We start from the raw sequence: 18,981 nt of genomic DNA on the forward strand, positions 1-18,981 counted from the left end.
TAAGGCACCACTGTATAGTTTATATATATCAAACTATATTGCAAACGTTTTCAGTGGACGTCATGCACCATAACGAAAGCCAACTCATTTCCTCCGACTCATTCAGCTCATGTGTGACAGATGATAAATGACACGGCCACTCGCCGGCCTGTGGACAGGAAGGGAGGATGGGGTCAAACTCTAGTTGACCATAATGTTTAAAATAAAACACAATGAGCCGCTAAAGTCGTACCTCAAGTAATAGTTGGGCATGATGGAAATGGTTCAGTGGAGAGGCACAGATTTCACATTTCAGGCTGGATTTAGACTACGTGGTTCAAGTGACCCAATTTTCCATCCCATGTGGCTCACTTTGCATATGCGTCATGAGAGTGTAAGAGTGTGAGAGGAAGAAGGGGATGATAAAAAGGAAAGAAAAAAAAAATCAAGGGATGGCCTACCATACTGCCACAGTGTATACAGTCAGCAAGGACATACAGGATATAGTACCATCCAAATGCACTGATTAATCGATATTGGCACTGAAATACAATGTGGCCTTAAGACCTGCAGTGTAAAACCTGCCTAATATGTAATTACTGTACAGAAGGCTCAGCAAACTCGAGCATTGACCTGACTGATGGTATGAAAGCTTTTTCTGGCTCGGCCTGGAGTTGGGGGTGGGCATTACACGCACCAACTGGGACTCACTTTGAAGTGTTTTTTTTTTTTTTTTTAAACACTTAAACATATTAAGGCACTCTTTTAAAGAGTTTCTTAGCACTTGTTCTCTCTTCAAGTCAAAAAATGGGAGACGTTCGAATAACATCAGTGGAAAAAGAATACTCTCGTTTTCACAATTCTCCAAATAAGAGGCATGACGTGTGCTTGATTCTAGTGGCTTGTCATTTCTAAGAAGTCCAGTCAAGTTACAGTCCAGGGGTGTCAAAAACAATTTTTGTTGCGGCCCACATCATAGTTATGGTTTCCCTCGTGGGGCCATTAAGGACTATCTTTACACACAACAGAATCCAGCATAAAAAAGTTGAACAATTTTCCAATTTATTTTCAAACTAGGGTTTTTAAAAAAAAATGTTGCAATATCTCACTTTTATTAAAAGGGAAGACAATTTACAATTTTGGTATTTTAACAAGAAACACTGAGTTGACACACGAGTTGCCTTTGCGGGCCACATAAAATGATGTGGCGGGCCGGATCCGGCCCTCGGGCCTTGAGTTTGACACCTGTGCGTTACACTAATTATAATTTTTCAAACTGCTTCTTTCATTTAAACGGACGAGTAACACAAACAAATCATATAACATAATAGATCAAATATTTATTTATACGTAGAACTGCTTCACCAAGCCATGTAATTTAATCAAACGAAAGTCGATTAGCTTAATGCTAATGTAATGGGAAAGGCCATAGACAACTTACAAATTGCACCAACTTGATAAATGTCATTCACACATTTACTACACATGCATGGAACTGCAGATGAGGAATAAAACATTTTTGACGTTGTTTGAATGTACTGACAAAGTGATCGTGTAGGTAAAATATTGACTAAATGCTAAAAACATGGAATGTTTCCCATTATGCCACTGTGTATTGACTTCAGCATGTGCAATATTCAGCAACATTTTTTTCTGACCATGCTTCATTGTTGATCAGTTTCCAGTCAGCCACTGCCGTCCTTTAGAATAAAATTACTCTGATGATTCTTAACATAGACTACATGTACGCATGCATGTACACACACTTGCAAGAACCGCATAACAGTAAGCAAAAGAATAATTGGAAAATTTCTGAAAAACTAATTGTGCCATCTTTTAATGGGCATACTTTAAGGTCATAAAATGCTTTCCTTACAAATGTTCACACCGATGATTGAAATAGTTCTGTTTTAAACTGCAAATTGGAAACACTACTTTCTGCTCTTAGGCCATCTTTTTTTTTTTGCTCACAGTATCTGTACTTCTATGCAAGCACTTTTGCCACCTCAGGAAAGCGGGCAACCCGATGGAAAAAGTCAAGGCCGGACAAATGGCGGCGTGTTTGGTCGAGGCTTGTGACCGTCTATTTGGCTCGAAGAAATGCCCACTATCACAGGACCTTGTACTTGAGCCTTATCATCCTCAGAGCAGCCCAGATGGCACCATACCCTTGACAAAGACTCACGTCACGCTCCCAAAGCTCTATTGAATGTTTCTCACACTGCAGACGCCTGCACGCTGTCTCCCCATCGCCTGAGCTCCAAACACACAGCACGCATTTGTTTCACTGTGTTTTTGCAAGAGGCTCAACTTCACTGTGGCTACGAGCAGCTGTGTGTGGTTGGAGAGGATAATTATCATCCTTACAGGGATGAATGTGTGCGCAATCTTCACAACCACAATGACACAAGCCAGGGAACACATATGCACGATGGGATGAGAAAAAACAACATTGAGAATGTTGCACTAAGACAACTGATTATTTCACAGTTTACAATATTTCCTGAATTGGGTTTTTATGGTCAGGAAGCCCCTATTTCCACAGGAGAAGTACTGTACTGTGCCAAAATCCTAGGCAACCATTACAACCGTGAGTTATTTTAGCATTGCCAAAATTACCTCCCTCATACCGTCACTTGAATACACCCAGACATCATGACAAAAAAAAATAAAAATACTCTGGATGCTTACGTATTTAGTGAAACCTATTTCTCCATCCACTAATGTTACAATGGTGCAGCAATGGCAAATTGGCTTGTAGTGGTGGGAACTACAAATAATTGTAGTATATTGTGTATTTTTCAAGTATGTGCACTACTGTGGAGTGTTTCGTTCTTGGACAACATTTTATCTTTACCCCCTACATTTGAAAACAGATGGATGCACTTATCACTATATTTATGATGCTGTCCTTTTTCAACACGTTCAATGTAAATGCTATTTTGAATCGGGTTAGTGATATTTAATGTCCAGGAATTAATCAATTACGTCAGTTTAATTGGTTTTATTAATTCTGTTGTTTCAAATTTGATGAGAAAAAATCCAATGGTTGGACATACAAGTGAAACTACTCTTTTCTGGATCTCTAAACTGCTGAGGCCAAACCGTTCAAAGGATAAATGATGTTGGCAAATTTGAACGTAGCAGAAGGGTTAAGTGTTAAAAAAAAAAAAAAAATCTAAAAAGAGGAGGAATACTGATTTTTGAAATGTGTCTGACTAAAAGATTAAAAAGGTTTTTCATTATTTTCCCCTACAGCAAAGAGTTGATCAATCAACTAATTGTTTCAGCTCTACTTACAACTGTCACCTACTGGGATTTGGAGCTGCTAAAAAAAGAGAAAACAAAAAAAAAGCAAAAGAGAGAGCAAAATCTACTTGGGCATGAATATTTTGGGTTAGTGTTTAAAAGGGGCTTTAAAAGGGTGGCATGGACACAATTTCCAAAACAATCAATAGATATCATTGATTTCCTCTCTGAGCGGTAGAAAAAAAAATATCAAAGGCATCTGCAGCACATGACCTCCATCTGATGCTTAGCAATAATGTAACACAGAAAGTGCACTTTTCTCCACACTAAGCGTCAATTGAACTCTGCCAGTCGCTGCAAAGATCAGGCGAGTTCGCTAAAGATGACAACTTATAGATTCAGGATTAACCATTTCCACCTGAAGGAGATTTGTGTACCATTAGTCTAACTCAATCAGGGGACTAATTCAATCAAAGGCACAGTGGGCGTCCTGACGTGGGGGCATCTGTCACGCTGCCTTCTCGCTGCATTCTGCGCAGACATTTAGCCACAAAATTCAGGTTGACACGAGCCCTCAAAGAGGCGGCGGTCTGACGAACAAAATGTACATGCAGAAATCATATGCGTGCACACACGCTATCATCAAGCTCATTTAGTTCCTAAATTAGATGTACAGGACGTGGGTCATTACAGACAAGGACATTTTCTATCCCCCAACCTCATGAAAATTTAAATAATCCTTGCACTTGTTGCGTAAATAATAGTTAAAAATTAAGTGGAGCTGTGGTAAAATTGTTTTTTAAATATTACATAAAATACCAAACAGATCTTGAGCACCTTAAATAGCTGTTTTCCCCTGGTGTCAATTTTACAGTTTTTAATAATCTTTTTTATAACTATCTTCAAGTCTCATTTTTGAATTGTCAAAAGATTGTTTTATCCCAGACAAGTTTCTAAAAGTAATAATTGTACTGTGAAATTATGTCACGCAACATAAACGCATGAGGGACATGACTCAGCAGAAATGACATCAAGCTAATTGCGCTGACCAAGACCTTTCTTATCATTTTCATATTTTTCAGCCATAATGTAGTATGTCGCTCAAAGAAATGCAACACTGTTGCTCATATCATCAGGATTAAGGTTCTTGACCAGTTGGCATGGCCGTTAACAAAGCTAGCACGTACTCTAAAAATAATAATAACATTAGCATTGATTTGCAACCCTGTTACTTACAATCCGGTTACTGTAATTAGAGTAAGAGTAAAATGAAATTAGCATTCAAATAGCAATATGCTTTTTAAATAATATTTTATTCAGGCACCTGAGTATCTGTAACAGGGTTGCGCCAAACTCAGCAAAATTATTCATATAAAAACAAAGACAAATCTCAGAAAATGTTAACCGTTGATGTTAAAACTGAACCTATTGGCCTGTTCTTAAAAATACCGGGAAACTAGTTTTGAAAATGTAGGTACCTAAACAAATTGCCTTTCAATTCTACATGCAAACATGACAGCATGAGTGCTTGACCTTCAATGGAATCGAAGACGTCTTAAACTTCTCATACTAATATTCACTTAACAACTCAACATTGATTCGCTTCTTGATTTGTGCCATAAATCAAAGCCATCAGTCTTTCTCATCTCAGCCTACTGCGCAGCAAACACACCAACGTGCATGTGTGAGCTCTTACACAACATGCAAATGAGAATGAAATTGATCATCCCCCTGATGGGAAGCACATCTCTTTTCGAAGCGTCCAAGCAGCACATCTCATTACGCCACTCGGACTGCAATTATTCATGGTCCAAAAGACAAATGGAACTGTTAGATTTTGTGATGATGCAACATAGTGTACACTTTGCAGTGTGCTAGTGTCAATCCTACCTACGTTTGTCATTTTTCCATTAAAAGAAAAGGTATATTTTTGTATGATGACCTTATATAAGAGGTCTTAGAGGCCCCCATAAGTACTGGCAAGAAAGCCTCCTAATGAGAAGCAGTAGAAAGGTGAAGCAGAGGCCAAATATGTCGAGTGAAAACTTTGACACAGATTTCAGCTCTGGTTCGTCACTCAATCAGACGTTTTGTGTGGCCTCTAAATGTAGTCAAGCATATACCAGTGGCTCTGTTCATTTTCAAAGTGCACATAACATTACAGTCGCTTACTATTAAGGTACTTTTTAGGAATACATGACATATCCACCTTCATAAACATTTCCAACAAGGGGGCATAAAAATATGAAAAGGAAGCATAGCATCATTTAGGTGCAGCATTAATGAAGTGAGACTCAATTCAAGTTTCTCTAGTAGTTCAACACTGCAAAGTCCTTTGGTGGATGTGACAAACAAATATTTAGTGTGTGTGTGTGTGTGTTTGCGTGCGTGTTTGCGTGCGCGAGTTCCCTCACCTTGCAGCTCTGGGGTTTGAGGGGTAGTCCCGAGACAGGATTTCCTTGATGCTGAGTGGTGTTTGTCTGCTGGGGCGAGTGGGAATCCTCGGACTCTTTTCCACTGTGGTAGACCACCCTATCAGAGATATGAATACTTGAAGCACAGCCCATGCTTCAACTCACTTCAGCCTTTTTTTTCCTGTCCTTTTTTTGTGCAAGTTCTCGTTAGCTTGAGGGCCACCAGTGTCATACGCTCACTTGTCGTTCTTAATGACACAAAATGCCGATTTTCTCCGCTTAAATATATAAATAGATATATGTCATCTGGGCCACAACAAATCCAGTTCTGTAATTGCTCTGAAAAGCGGCATGAATAATAATTTTCCAACCCCCCCCAAATACCCCTCCAGGAGACCAGGAAGCTGATTTCCTCTCTCTTGTTTTTTCACATGAATTTAATTGGAGATCTTTAATCAAAGTAGCCGTCCTTCTTTGGCGGGTGGGAAAAAAGTTGGGTTATAGTTCAGCTGGACTGCTCGGATCCCACAAGGCTCCTCTTGACACTCGTACCACATCACCATTTTTCATGTTGCTTTTTTGTGCTCTTCAGTCAAGTAGGCCTGAACACAATCACACACACACGTACACTCACATGCACGCGCGCACACACACACTCACGCGCACACACACACATTCACATACGCTCACACGCACGCAGTGCAGCCTCATGCAACAGTTTTATCCATTTCTGCTGTGCAATCTTGCATTGGTAGTGGTCCTTATCCACCCTGGTGCCATCCAAGAATATAAAGACAAGACAGAACGTGTGTGGTTTTTCTTTTTGGAACAATCTGTTGGCCCACTTCAGCTGAGGACGGTCAAGGTACACGTTGTCACTGTGCTTTGCTCCAACCTCGAGCCGAGCAGCATCATCCTCATCATCAACAGGCTGCAATATTCACACTGCATGGCATTCTTGTGGACACTCGTGTCGAAGCATTCCCAGTGGAACAGAACGCAACTCCCCATGTATCAGCTCCAGAATTGGCCAGTGGGGGACGCGGAGGAGCCAACCGGCGTTCAGGCATCCGCTACCCGCTTCAGGATGAGCCCAACCCGGGAGCAGTGTCTCCGGACTCCTCCTCGATGTTTCCTCATTCCGGTGGTGGCGGCGTTGGGAGTGAAAAAAATTAAAAAATAAAAAAAATCGGAGGATGTATGTAGAGGCTGTCAAATTGTAAAAATGACGAACATACCGCCCTCTGGAGAGTGCCCAAAAAAGGCAGTGTTTGAAGACAAGTTTTCGGTGCAGGATGATTAAAGGTATCGAGGGCGCAGGGACGAGCGAGAATGAAGCTGCAACGGCTAGCTCGTTTTTAGGCTTGTCTTTTCTCTGCCTTGCCTGGCGTTTGCCCTTCCATTTCTTCGCCGCTGCTTGACAGCGGCACATCCAATAAAAGCACCCGCAAGGATTGACCTACAGCCTTTACTGACGTTAATGCAAATGAGGTGCGCGCAGCTAATGGGCGCCGCGCTCCCGCAGCCAGTGGGTGGTCCTCCGCTCGGCGTGGGAACTTTGAATACACCAACTGCGCTCGATGCACTTTTTCCTCTTGGCCAAATGCCTAAATGCAGAAGAAAAACGGGTTTCTTCCTCCACGCACTGCATTTTGAGCATCTACTTTTGTCCTCACTACACAATTCAGCGCATTAGTAGAACAACTATAGAAAACATTAGAATATACCAGTGCCAATTAGGGCCTACTAGTAGAACCTTAAGATGGATATAAAAGAAATGGTCTTGCAAAACAGATTATTTTCCTGCTTCTGTCCTTATCAATCAATAGTAATACATAACACTACAAATTAAAAATATTCCACTCAAGAGTTAATTATTATTCAATGGATTGATGTGTACGGATCAAGACAGATGGTTTATTAATCAAACTTGGCTGGAACCAGCTTTCCTCTAACCCGCCAGTCGGAGTAGGAATAATCATGTGCATCACATAGATTGTGAAAAGGTAACTCTTTATTAATTTTCAACAAACGATGCTACGGATGTGCTGGTATAGTAACTTTAGACAAAGTACAAAAAAGAAAACAGGAAAAAGGACAACAAAGAGAAAGTACAAAAATCAGACGAATGACGCACAACCAAAAGGATGGTAGAAGAGCAATTAACAAAGTGCAAACAAACATCAGCAAAAAGTGAGGCGGACCGGGAAAACAGCATAATTCAGAGATAGAAAAACATTCAAAGTTCTGTGTCCAAGGTTCTGAGAAAACCTTTGCATGGTTGGTTTGCTGCTCAAGTCAGCTATCTAATTGTTAAGAGGCATAACTTAACCAGTGAGACAGAACACAGCACAGAAAACAGGAGCAATCTGGGATCTTTCTGGTATGGCCACAATTTAATACTGGCAGCTAATTCTAATTCCTTTTCCGTGTGTGTGCGTGTGTGTGTGTGTGTGTGTGTGTGAGAAACGCACTCTGGACTTGGCAAATATAGACATTGTGACCTTTTTTCTCATATTCTTGTTCAAACAAGGATTTCACTATGTCAAGGGGTCTGCTTTTCAAAATGTCTAGACACAACACAGAAAATCTAAACTTTGAACACAGCAGCTATTCTTTTGTATCATGTATTGTCTGTACGCAATGTCCTCGTTTTATCTTTGTTTTTGTTTTACATGCAGTTCCTGGTCATGACCAATCTGTTGTTCAGCTTACAATAGGCACCTTTAACCCTTTAGTGTCCAGGCGTAAGTGAAGCTTCTTCATCCTGTGTTTCATTGCAATATATGACTTCATTTGTACAATAAAATTCATTTTAAAAAAGCAGTAATGTTAGTTGTGATGCTGATAAATTGCTTGGTTATGCATCCCATATTTTTTTGAACAAGTGAGCAAATCACGCTGTGCTGGAACATGTTGTCACAATTTCATCAGCTGACTGCAGTACAGAGGCCTAATATAGATTCTATACAAGCTGCAGCCTCGTGAGCATATGACCACATTACTTCTTCAAAGGACATTATGTTATAAGAAAAATACTTTTTCATACACAAATACAGTAGTGTCCTACTAATTGGTTGTCAAGTCTGAAAACTGTTGCAGTATGTGCAGTGTGGATATGCACGTCGGCCAGGATAAAAGCAAACAATCAGTGGAGTCATAATGGCAGAAGAATTTAGTAACTTTGTAACTTCTTCACCAACTTTCATGATGCACCACCCTCCCAATCCCAAAGTGTGACCATGCAGCAGGATTAGGATGCCCGGGCCTTATCACAGGCCACGGCTGCAACCTGATCGCATTCACCCCTTCAGCGGCTGATCCAGGCCACATTGTGACGAAGAACGGGAGGTGCTCAAATAGGCCGCGTTCTTGAGCACAATGTCAAAGAGCCCAAAGAACTAGTGTCTGACAGGACAGCCATGTTTTGATTGCTTATTGGTCTTGGGGGCACAAATGATTGTGCCATGTGGTGGGGAAGTAACAAAGTACAAATACTTTATAACTATACGTAAGTAGATATTTCATCTATCACTAATTGAGAACAGTGTTCCCCAGCGAACGGCAAGAATCTGCATGTAAATGACGCAAACCTGAAAAAGGTTTTGAATTCCCCTTTAATTGCCACCAGATGACAACAAAGTATTTTGGTTCAGTAAAACTCCTCAACTCACTTTAGCATAGTCCCTTGACACTAAGATGCCACAAGATGGTGGGAAAACAATTGAGAATTAAGTCAACGCTAGCCATCTTCAAAACAACACCTGTGAGCTGAATTTTCTCCTTCTGTTGGGCATTTTTTTGTATTTTTACTACTCAGTGTGTATATTATTATTATTATTATCATTACTATTGTTATTATCATTATTATTATTATTGCTGCTCTGCAGTTTATTCAAAGCGCCTCTACCTCCATCTTTCTTGAACTGTAGTGAATACATTTTACCAATAGATGTCAGCAACATGCAACACTGCAATATCATCAATTTACAGCAGCGTCTGCACTATTGACCCTTTGCTGTATAATGTAATGCAAGCCACATAGCATTGGGTATGTCTTCTACTGATCCTGTAACTCAACAGGAGAGTACGAAATTGCTTTGGTGATACTTAAACCCGCCACGTTTCTACCTACAACCTTGTTGACCTTACACGACTAACCTATCCTGCTTGTTTTAGAAGTATCCTTCCAGATCACGTTTTAAATGATCAAGGTCATCAGTAAGCCGCTTGATAAGGATGTGATCATTTGAAACTAGCGAACAATCCAAGGTAAGTCAGCTCACCTGCAACGCTTGCCAGAAATGGATGGAAAATTTACCATATTTGTCACATAAGACATTTGCAAAATTGATACACATGTTTTTAATTCTATTTATTAATGTTGCACAATACAAAACAGCACTTGCTTTCCTTATTACTGGACTCCACTCGCAACAGACTTTAGGATGCAAACACTTTTGACTGTATCCTTCTGAAAATGAAATTCAGGCATTACAGACACATTTCTTTCTTCATTCTTAAGGCATTTCTGCTGTGCAAACAAAAACAGCCACCCAATTCAGTGAGAATGACTTGCAGCATATAACTGGCCCAGTTTTGCAACAAGAACAGCAGAGGCAAAAGGTAAAGGCTACAATATGGACTGTAAATATATATATAAAAAAAACATGAATTGGTGGGAAATCCAAATAAAGAGAAAAATGACAAATATAAATAGAACTTTGTCCAATCAATTGAGATTTTTACAAAATCTCCCAGTGAAAAGAAATTCATCATGTTTAATAACCCACATAACAACTTGAATACATTTATTTAAATATAAAAATAGTTTAGAAAACCACAGAAGTGTTGTTTCTGAGTGTTCAAAAGGAAGTAGTTCCCTTCCCCCTGTGCCCAAGTTTGGCGACATTCTCATACCAAACTCTACCTTGTCCTCATGTTGACTTGAAGATGTCAAAGCCGGAAACAATAGCCAGGCCAGAAATGCAGTTAATATTGAGATATACGTATGTTGAAGGAAAGTGACGGTGCTATTGAGCACGTACGTCAACAATTTATTAGATACACTTGAACAGTGCAATGCAACCACTCTGCCATGATTTCGCTGCCACAATGCATTCTATCAACTTCACAGAAAGCAACATCAGGGAGATTCATATCTTACATATCGGCTTTATGTCCCTAAATGTATTTTTAAAGCAGATTTCAAAAATGTTTTGTTTTGGGGTTTTTTTGCAAGCACATGATGCACATTGTTTTTTTACGATTGACCGATAAAATTTTGGACTTGCTTTGTAATTCATAGCGACGATGTTTCTGAAAAAAATCCACCTTTTAATGAACCTAACCCTTAATTCATAAATATTATAAAATATATCACTATATTAAATATAACATTAGATTATTTTTATTTTCCTGTTTATTACTTTAAAACCTGATGTGCTAGACAACAAAACAAGGACAAATTCTGAATCAATGCAAAAAAATCCAGAAAAGTTTACTTGGATCCTTGATTTAAAAATGTTTGTATAATGTAGAATTCATAGCAGGAATGTTGCATACAATCACAAAGTGTAGCTAATAAAGTGGCTGGTGAGTGTACAGTGAACCCCGCTAGTCACGAACAATTGACGCCACCCATACAGGTTTATAATTGCCAATATACATCACAAGATAGTGGCAATGCACTTTTTTCTATTAGACGAGGCTGTAGTGACTATATGAACCTCCTCTCCTTAATTCAACAACGTTTTATGGCCCCAAAATGGCCAATGTAATTTATATTAGACATGGCTTTGGTGACTTTTGTTTTAACAAATAACAGATGCTAGCCCCCTGCACACACACACACATAAAAAATTCAACAATTTTTGAATGCCTAATCATGAATAAGTCAGGGTTCACTGTACATCAAAACAAAGCTGTTTGCAAAGGCATTGTAATGCACAGCAATGTCAAATCAAAACAATACATTCATATTCACCCAAGACATGAAGACCCAATCAAGAGCAAGATTTTAGTGCCAACTGTTACGACTAGTTAATGGATTTGCGTATTTGTCAATACACTTACTATAAAAATCCCAATGTTCACTATTTTGACACTCAAGTTGGAAAAGTTGACTTGCAAAGTAAAATCTGTACAGCCGCCCTGTTAATATTAATGTTAATCTTGATAGACACTAGGTAATAAATCCATAAGCAGCAATTGAGTTAAAATTCCAAATTGAGCCTCTAATCATTTAAAGCTCAATAAAAACTGCCCATTTCTGGCAAGGCTAGTGAAAGTAGGACTGCAGTGTACCACGACGGCGGACGTCAGTAGTCCAGCAATGGAAGCCACCACCCAGCGAGTTGGCATGGCGAATGTTCACCTTTATGGTGTTTATACCTACAACACAAAAAAAATAAATATAAAACAATAAAGATTTGTCAGATGACTCTACTCGTCGGTAATTGGGATTAGCAATACATTTGTTAAACTCACCGAGGCTCTCGAACATTTTCTGAATGGTGTATTCATTGGACTCAACCATGACACGCTTCTCATCCAGCATCAGAACATTCATGGACAACCATTTAGAGGACATCCATAGAGGGTGATCTACACAAATATGCAAATAAGGTATTAACGTAATGTATTGATGAATTTGAAATGGTTTTCTTTTATTGTTTCAATATGACTATAAATTGCTATTGGTGTCTTGATCAGAATTACTCAGTCATAAAAATAAAAATCCAACAGAATGATAAAGCTTTGAGGTCTTATTATAAGTATTGTATTTTTGGCATGTTCACCATAACGGTTTGCTAACAAAAGTGTTTAAATGGTGAAATTATACAAAATAGAAATGGTTTAACTGTAAATAAATAAATAAAAAAGCCTGTCACTGTCCACCCTGTCAGCAAGCACATATTTTGCTGTACTATGTATGCATGCATATTGATTGCTTGCAGTTAATCGATTTAAAAAAAACATCTATTTAAAACAATAAACATGTACACTAGCAATAACAAAAACAATAATCTCATCTTTCACCTCGAGGTGATATTCACTTTCTAAAACAAGGTGCATTCAATTGCAGTCTGTACTCACCATCGGAAATCAGAGGTGTTGGAGGTTTTACAACAGTCCAGCCTGCCTTCTTGAACATATCAATCTAAAAGAAAACATAATAAGAACCATTATAACCTTCCAATTAGATACCAAACTTGCTCCAGCAGGTTTTGCTGCATTACATAGACAGCAAATTCCACTCTAACCTGGCGACATGGCCGATCAGGGTTTGACAGCACAAGTCCTGGTCCGATGATGTTGAAAGTAGCATCAATGTGCATGGGGTTCGGGTCTTTGAATGAGATGATGTGGATATTGTAGTCTGGGGCCAGGTGACGGCGCATCCACTCAATTCCCATGTAGTTTGTAACCTACGGGATATGCACACACTCAACTGAGTGGCTTGATGTGATATGGTTGCTCATTATGAAGTCAAATGAAAGAATCGACTAGACTTGTGGTCTTAATGCGTGTATGAAATAACTAAAAAAATAATCATTTTAAATTTACCATTGGTTTATTTTTTTAAGATGAAAGTGGAGATTTTTATAGCATTGTGTGACTCTAAGTAAGGCCAGCACATTAACAACAGTGTTTTCTATAGAAACAACAAAATTACATCTTTATTATTATAATTAATTTATTTATGTAATTTTATTATTTTGTTGCTGGTGTGTGCGTGTGTGTGCGTGTATGCGCTTGGATGCAAATATTTACTATAAAAAAAAAACTATTCATTGATAACTTGTTTCAAAATTTTTGCTTTGGTGTCATCCTGACATAGCCTTGGCCACCCCATGACTCCCCCCCAGACACACACACACACACACACACACACACACACACACACACACACACACACACACACACAGACACACACACACATGCCACTGGTTGGAGCCCCACCCTACAATAAATTTGCGCTATTGTTTTTTTTTTTTACATCTATTAACTCTCAAACTGACGTTGATTTATGGTCCAAGGCTGAAGTAATCTTTCATTCTGCACGTAGCAAATGGTTATGGCTCACAGTAAAGGTCAAGCTGTGGAGGAATAAAGTTACTTGAGACGCGTCTTAGGTGTACCTGACTTCTCTGAACAAAAATGTCCTTGCCAGCACGAATGAAATCAGCAGCGTCAAAGCAGGGCTCGTGCTCCGTGGTAACAAATTTGCCCTGAGCGGCCAGCTTGTGTCTGTCCTCCACTGTGCGGATGGGATAGTCCTAGAAGAAGTCAAAACAAATCCAGTGTCATTTAAATGAAAGAGAAGGAAACATGGTATGGGCCACGACCGTAAGGCGTCACCTGATCGTAGAGCTCATCAGACATAGTGGGTTTGGGAGCAGTGGTCCATTTAGCACCTTTTCTGAAGTACTCCTTGATCAAAGGCCGGTATGCTCGGTACTCGAAAAAGCGAGCCCTCCACGCCATCGGAGCCTCGATGATCTCATTTCCCACTACCAGAAGGATATCCCGGGGCATTGCTGCATACATGCCTACGAAACAACATAGCAACATAGCATCTTTCACATCGTTGCTAATAGAACAAGCAATCGCTATGCGAATTGATTGTTGTTGGTGGAAGAACTAATGTGAGAGTCTTCGTTCCATGTGCATGTGCACATGCACTTAGAGTTCCTTTTTTTTTTTTTTAATTGAATCATGCGCAAACCAGTTATTTGAGGGAATTCATGTCATTGGAAATTATACTGAATGGTTGTAGAATCATCGTGACAACTGTACATTTCACCGGGGTGTCAATTACCCGCATGTTTTGGATATTTGCAACAGAGATCCGTCTCGATGTACATGAATAAATGTAAGACGTGATCTAATCTTAGCAATGTTGTGATAATGTGTCATTGTTTTATTTTAGAACTGAAATGCAACATGCTGCATTTGGTATGTGAAACGTGAGGCAGGATTGTTGAAGAACATGTGTGACTGTATGAAATAAACGTGTTTTGTGCTTTCATACTGAATTTGATTTTCATCAACATTGCACGGCACACTAGAATCGTAATCGGTAGAACATTTGTGGCGGCGTCATTTACTCATCTATTCATGTCACAACTCGGTTCCTATTTCGAATATTTCAGACAATTCAACTTCATAGAGCATTTTTCAAAAAAACAATCACGACTAACAAAATGTGCTTTACATAAATAAACACATTCAACAATTTAAACATAAAGCAGCAGTTCAATGGCATTAAACAATAAAGTCAAACAGAAACCTGATGATTGGAAGTCTGGAGTTTTGTATTCCATGGACCAGTCAATCGGCTCTGGCCTCCTCACATTCACACCCTCGTGACGGAGAATATTGCACATTTCTTCAATTTCAGAAACAGCTTTTTTTAAGTGGTCCACGGGAAAAGGTTGGCCCCCATACTTCTGGTAGAAGGACCAGTACTTCTCATATGTGTTTGCCTGGCAGGAAAGAAAACGCATCAGTCGTATTTTGTCCAGTCCTGTGAATATAATTTGATGTTATTTTAGGAACAACAAAAGCGCCTCACTTTCACTTCCACAGTGAAGGGAGGCACACGGGCATTTTCAGCACGGCCCACAATGACCTCCTCAAGAGGGTCCCATTCATTGTAGCTGCTAACAGGACACTCCTGCTGTGCAGGATCAGTAACATGGTCGTCTTCAACCGTCGGCTGTGTTTGAGCAGCTGCGGCGCTGGAGGTGGTCTGGAAGGCCCTCTGCACCCAACCAGTCGTTGCACGGGTCAACTAGGGATTGAGAGGGGGGGGGGGTATAGTGGATTAAGAGGTGAAAGTACCAGAGCGGAATTTAAGATAACTTGATAAACGATAAAATTCAACTTGTGGTACTAGTAGCACACAGATGTTAATCACTGTACAGTTTTGCCAAAGTTGTCCGAATAATTTGCAGACTTACCAAGTATATATATATATATATACATGCCCTGAGTCATCCGGTGGTACTAATGTTTGTTGATATGCATTCTCATTCATTGCACTTTCAGCACTGCCCCTGGCATTCATTTGGATTCATGGAACCATAGTTTGATACATACGTAACTCTGGTTTTCCCTAATCATTCGACAAGTGTGCTATTTTACTGGCGAGGAGAAAGAGCAAAGTAGCACAAGATATAAAAGTCTAAACGATTCAAAAACATTAAAGGCAAATGTATTGTAACTAAAAATTAAATACAACTGAATGTATGTGTTCTGTACTGGATTAAAAAAAAAAGTTGTAGCATTATGGACAGTTTGAACATTTAATTGAGTGTTTCTGGAACACTGAAGGGAGCCGAACTTTTCAGAATCACCGTGAGAGGCAAATTAAATTGAATGGAAAGGCTTTTATGTTATAATCTGCTTTTCATAGTCAAGGTTTTGACCCTTCGGACTGGCTATCAGAGCAAAGACAGGTTGGTTCTATGCCAAAGTACACGTATCAGTAGGTGTTCCTTATCTACATTCAGATAGACACAATCTTTAGGGCTCAGAAGCAGCTCTGGTGTCAAAGAGTTGAGAGCGCATCTGTGCATTGCAGCTGTCCCGCCACTCAGGGGACGGGCAGCCATAATACACACAAACTTATAAATCCAGCTGAAACTCTAAAGTAATACCCATGCCAATTATGTAACTGGTTCTTCATCAGAGTCGGAAGTACAAGCCTAAATATCTAAATATCTTGTTTGTGATAAAAGAACCAGTTAAATAATTGACGAGTGAAAACAAAATGAACATAGTACAACTAATACCCATGCCTGCATTTGAATTAATTTTTTTTTTTTTTTTTTTTTTTTTAAAAGAAACAAAATACAAACCATGGCTCCGATCAGATGGGCAGCCTCGGCCCCTCTGCTCCCTCCTCTGAGGCACCTCACTCGCAGCATTATAGCCCAATGATGACTTAGTGTGACTTCAAACGCAGCTACCAGTCCTCCTTACTCCCTTTCTTTAGAATGATGACGCCTCAGCTCACGGCGGGCTTTATAGCATCACAAATACATGCCTGCAAAATCATTGGTCGGCTGCAGGTTGTGCGGCAACGTGACTTGAGGAAAGAAGCATTTCTGAAACACAATCCCTTACACCAGCAAATTCTTATCTACTGGCCTACTGGCGCTAAAGGTTTCCAAGGAGAGCGTCTGAAAATGTTGTAAGAATCATTACTTGGACGGGGATAAACAGCCTCTTTGAAAGTGCATGTTTTTCTAAAGGGTATCCAGTGAACAGGAATATGAATTGGTAGTTTTGTTATTTTAACAATTCCATATCTTGGTCAGTTCATGGGTGTTTTGTAAATTATTGATCAAGTGTTAAAAATGGCTCGCTCTCTTTGATGAGCCATGGTAAATTATCTCAGAGGCAGAAGGGTTAGGCTGGACGCCAGCAATGTGCTCCACTCTACACTGTCAGAAAATGGTGCTAAATTTGTACCTTTAATGATCCAATGGCTTAAAAGGTCAGAACACCAGGACTTTTGATGCTATTCGTTCATCCATTTATGGCATTTTGTATTTAATCAACACTAAGACAAGCAGACATAAGGTTGCCACACAGCGCTTGTATCTCTTATTTTTGCTTACAAGTCAAGGCAAAACAAAAAAAAACTAATAAAAAATATGTATACATTTCTAAGTCAGGTCACTCATACCTCAAGATTGTATTGGAGCTGTGCATACTTAAGTCGAGGCGCCGACGGATTCACCAATCGACTGACTATTTTTCAGTATTCTTATTTTTGTTAGATGGTCAACCCACGTTTTATTTGTGGAAAACGCTCACATGCAATTTAACCACATTAATTTCAATATTTTTTGAAACAAAGTTTTGTTGTACAATTATAATTATTTATTATCAGTGGGCAAGCCCGGGCTCTGCCCCCATGCGAATATCAGGGTTGCATTGTTTATAATAAAGAAAGTATGAAATGCAGGGGAACTGACCTTTTGCAGATGATTTTGGTAAGGTTTTATGCCAGCTGACAGAATTTTCTGGATCCATTTTACAATGGAAGTCTATGAACCAGACACCAGCTTGACGAACCGTGACCATTTGGGGGCATGGTTTTGTTAATGCTCAATTTTACATTGCAACTACAATTTTCTTATTTTGCTCCATAGAAAGTACTTTGTGTGTATCGGTGCTTTTTTAAATGAGTACAGATGAATAGAGTTGAGTAAATTTAAGAAAAGGAAGTTGAAGTATACAATGCAGCACAATTAATTAATCATAAATTAATTAATTTGTGATTAATTAATATAATTTAAAATCCCTAACAATGAAAATGTACCAGAAAAAAACATTAACCCCGTGAAGCCATTAACTTAAAGTCAAGTCAGTGTGTAGCATTTACTTTTGATCGAAATCCAGTGCATTTAAAAAAATAACTATTTTGAAGTAATGAACATAATCATCATAGAAGCCACCCCAGAATGAAACTCAATTCAACAACTGTTTCAAATAGTGGAAGTTGTTCACACAAGCATGTGAGGGCAACAAATGGTGGAAAAGGGAGTAGACATAATCAAAGCAGATAACCCAGCAGTGTCACCGCATGCTTGACTGGACTGTGCTCACTGGAGTTTCACAACCTCCACTGCTGATATTACTTTGGCCTAAGAAAAAAAAAGGAAAATATTTTGCTGATGCCCAAAGGTCAAAAGAAACGCTCAGATGAATGAACTGATGAGCAATGCAAGTTCCTATCGGTGGATTTTCTGAAGGAAATAAATGGGTTGAGGATGAACCCAGATCCGGAGCATTAAACAGTGCACGTGAGGAAGAAATCAATGAAGAAGTGTGAAAGTTAGTGATGCAAGACCGTCAAATGATTGTGAGTTTGGTATCTGAATCAAAAAGCAGAAGTTGAATAAGTATTTTTGCATTTAATGGGGTCCTTAAAATACTTGTACTTTCATTTAAGGAAAATGTTTTTCTTCACAGTACTTTGTGTAATCTGGCCCTTCAAGCATTCAGTAATTTTGTTTGACATTTGTTTCATTCAATTCATATCTGCAGACTTTTACCAGAACCTTTTCTGTTTTGTTTATACACATGTGTTTATTAGCGATATTAATAATACATAATGTGTTAAATACGGATTTTTTTTATCTTTTAGCAATGTTAAAAAACTACCTCCTCACCAAAACCTCTCCAATCAGTCGTCTTAGAGCAAACCTGAGCAAATTACGGCCCGCGGGCCACATCCGGCACTTTGTGCGTCCCTGTCCCGCCCGCGTGAGGCCAATCGTAATTTAAAAAAAAAAAAAAAAAAAAATATATATATATA

At 39.2% G+C, this 18,981-nt stretch overlaps 2 protein-coding genes across 5 annotated transcripts in view; both read right to left on the bottom strand.

Annotated features, from left to right (window-relative positions):
* pde8a (phosphodiesterase 8A) overlaps nucleotides 1-7,123 on the bottom strand; it is a 38,942-nt gene extending 31,819 nt beyond the window's left edge. For 2 of the 4 annotated variants that reach the window (XM_088370660.1, XM_088370659.1), the window contains exons 1-2: nucleotides 6,881-7,122; nucleotides 5,643-5,760 (exon numbers count right to left, since the gene is read on the bottom strand). In XM_088370660.1, coding sequence (XP_088226786.1) covers nucleotides 5,643-5,760; nucleotides 6,881-7,074 — 312 coding nt within the window. In that variant the 5' untranslated portion in view covers nucleotides 7,075-7,122. Of the gene's footprint in view, nucleotides 1-5,642 lie in introns of all 4 variants that reach the window. The other 2 variants (XM_088370661.1, XM_088370662.1) reach the window with 2 other exon arrangements.
* A 2,879-nt stretch (nucleotides 7,124-10,002) lies between these two features.
* Nucleotides 10,003-16,662, bottom strand: gatm (glycine amidinotransferase (L-arginine:glycine amidinotransferase)). Its single transcript, XM_088371896.1, has 9 exons — nucleotides 16,511-16,662; nucleotides 15,223-15,441; nucleotides 14,938-15,133; nucleotides 14,007-14,197; nucleotides 13,787-13,924; nucleotides 12,908-13,072; nucleotides 12,741-12,804; nucleotides 12,132-12,248; nucleotides 10,003-12,035 (listed from the first exon to the last, which is right to left on the bottom strand). The coding sequence occupies exons 1-9, from the start codon at nucleotides 16,577-16,579 to the stop codon at nucleotides 11,923-11,925; spliced, it is 1,272 nt and encodes a 423-aa protein (XP_088228022.1). The 5' UTR covers nucleotides 16,580-16,662; the 3' UTR covers nucleotides 10,003-11,922.
* Between the last annotated feature and the right edge of the window lie 2,319 nt (nucleotides 16,663-18,981).

Source organism: Syngnathus floridae, chromosome 3 (assembly GCF_059516105.1).
Source record: "Syngnathus floridae isolate MCC-2025c chromosome 3, RoL_Sflo_1.0, whole genome shotgun sequence".
NCBI lineage: Eukaryota > Metazoa > Chordata > Actinopteri > Syngnathiformes > Syngnathidae > Syngnathus > Syngnathus floridae.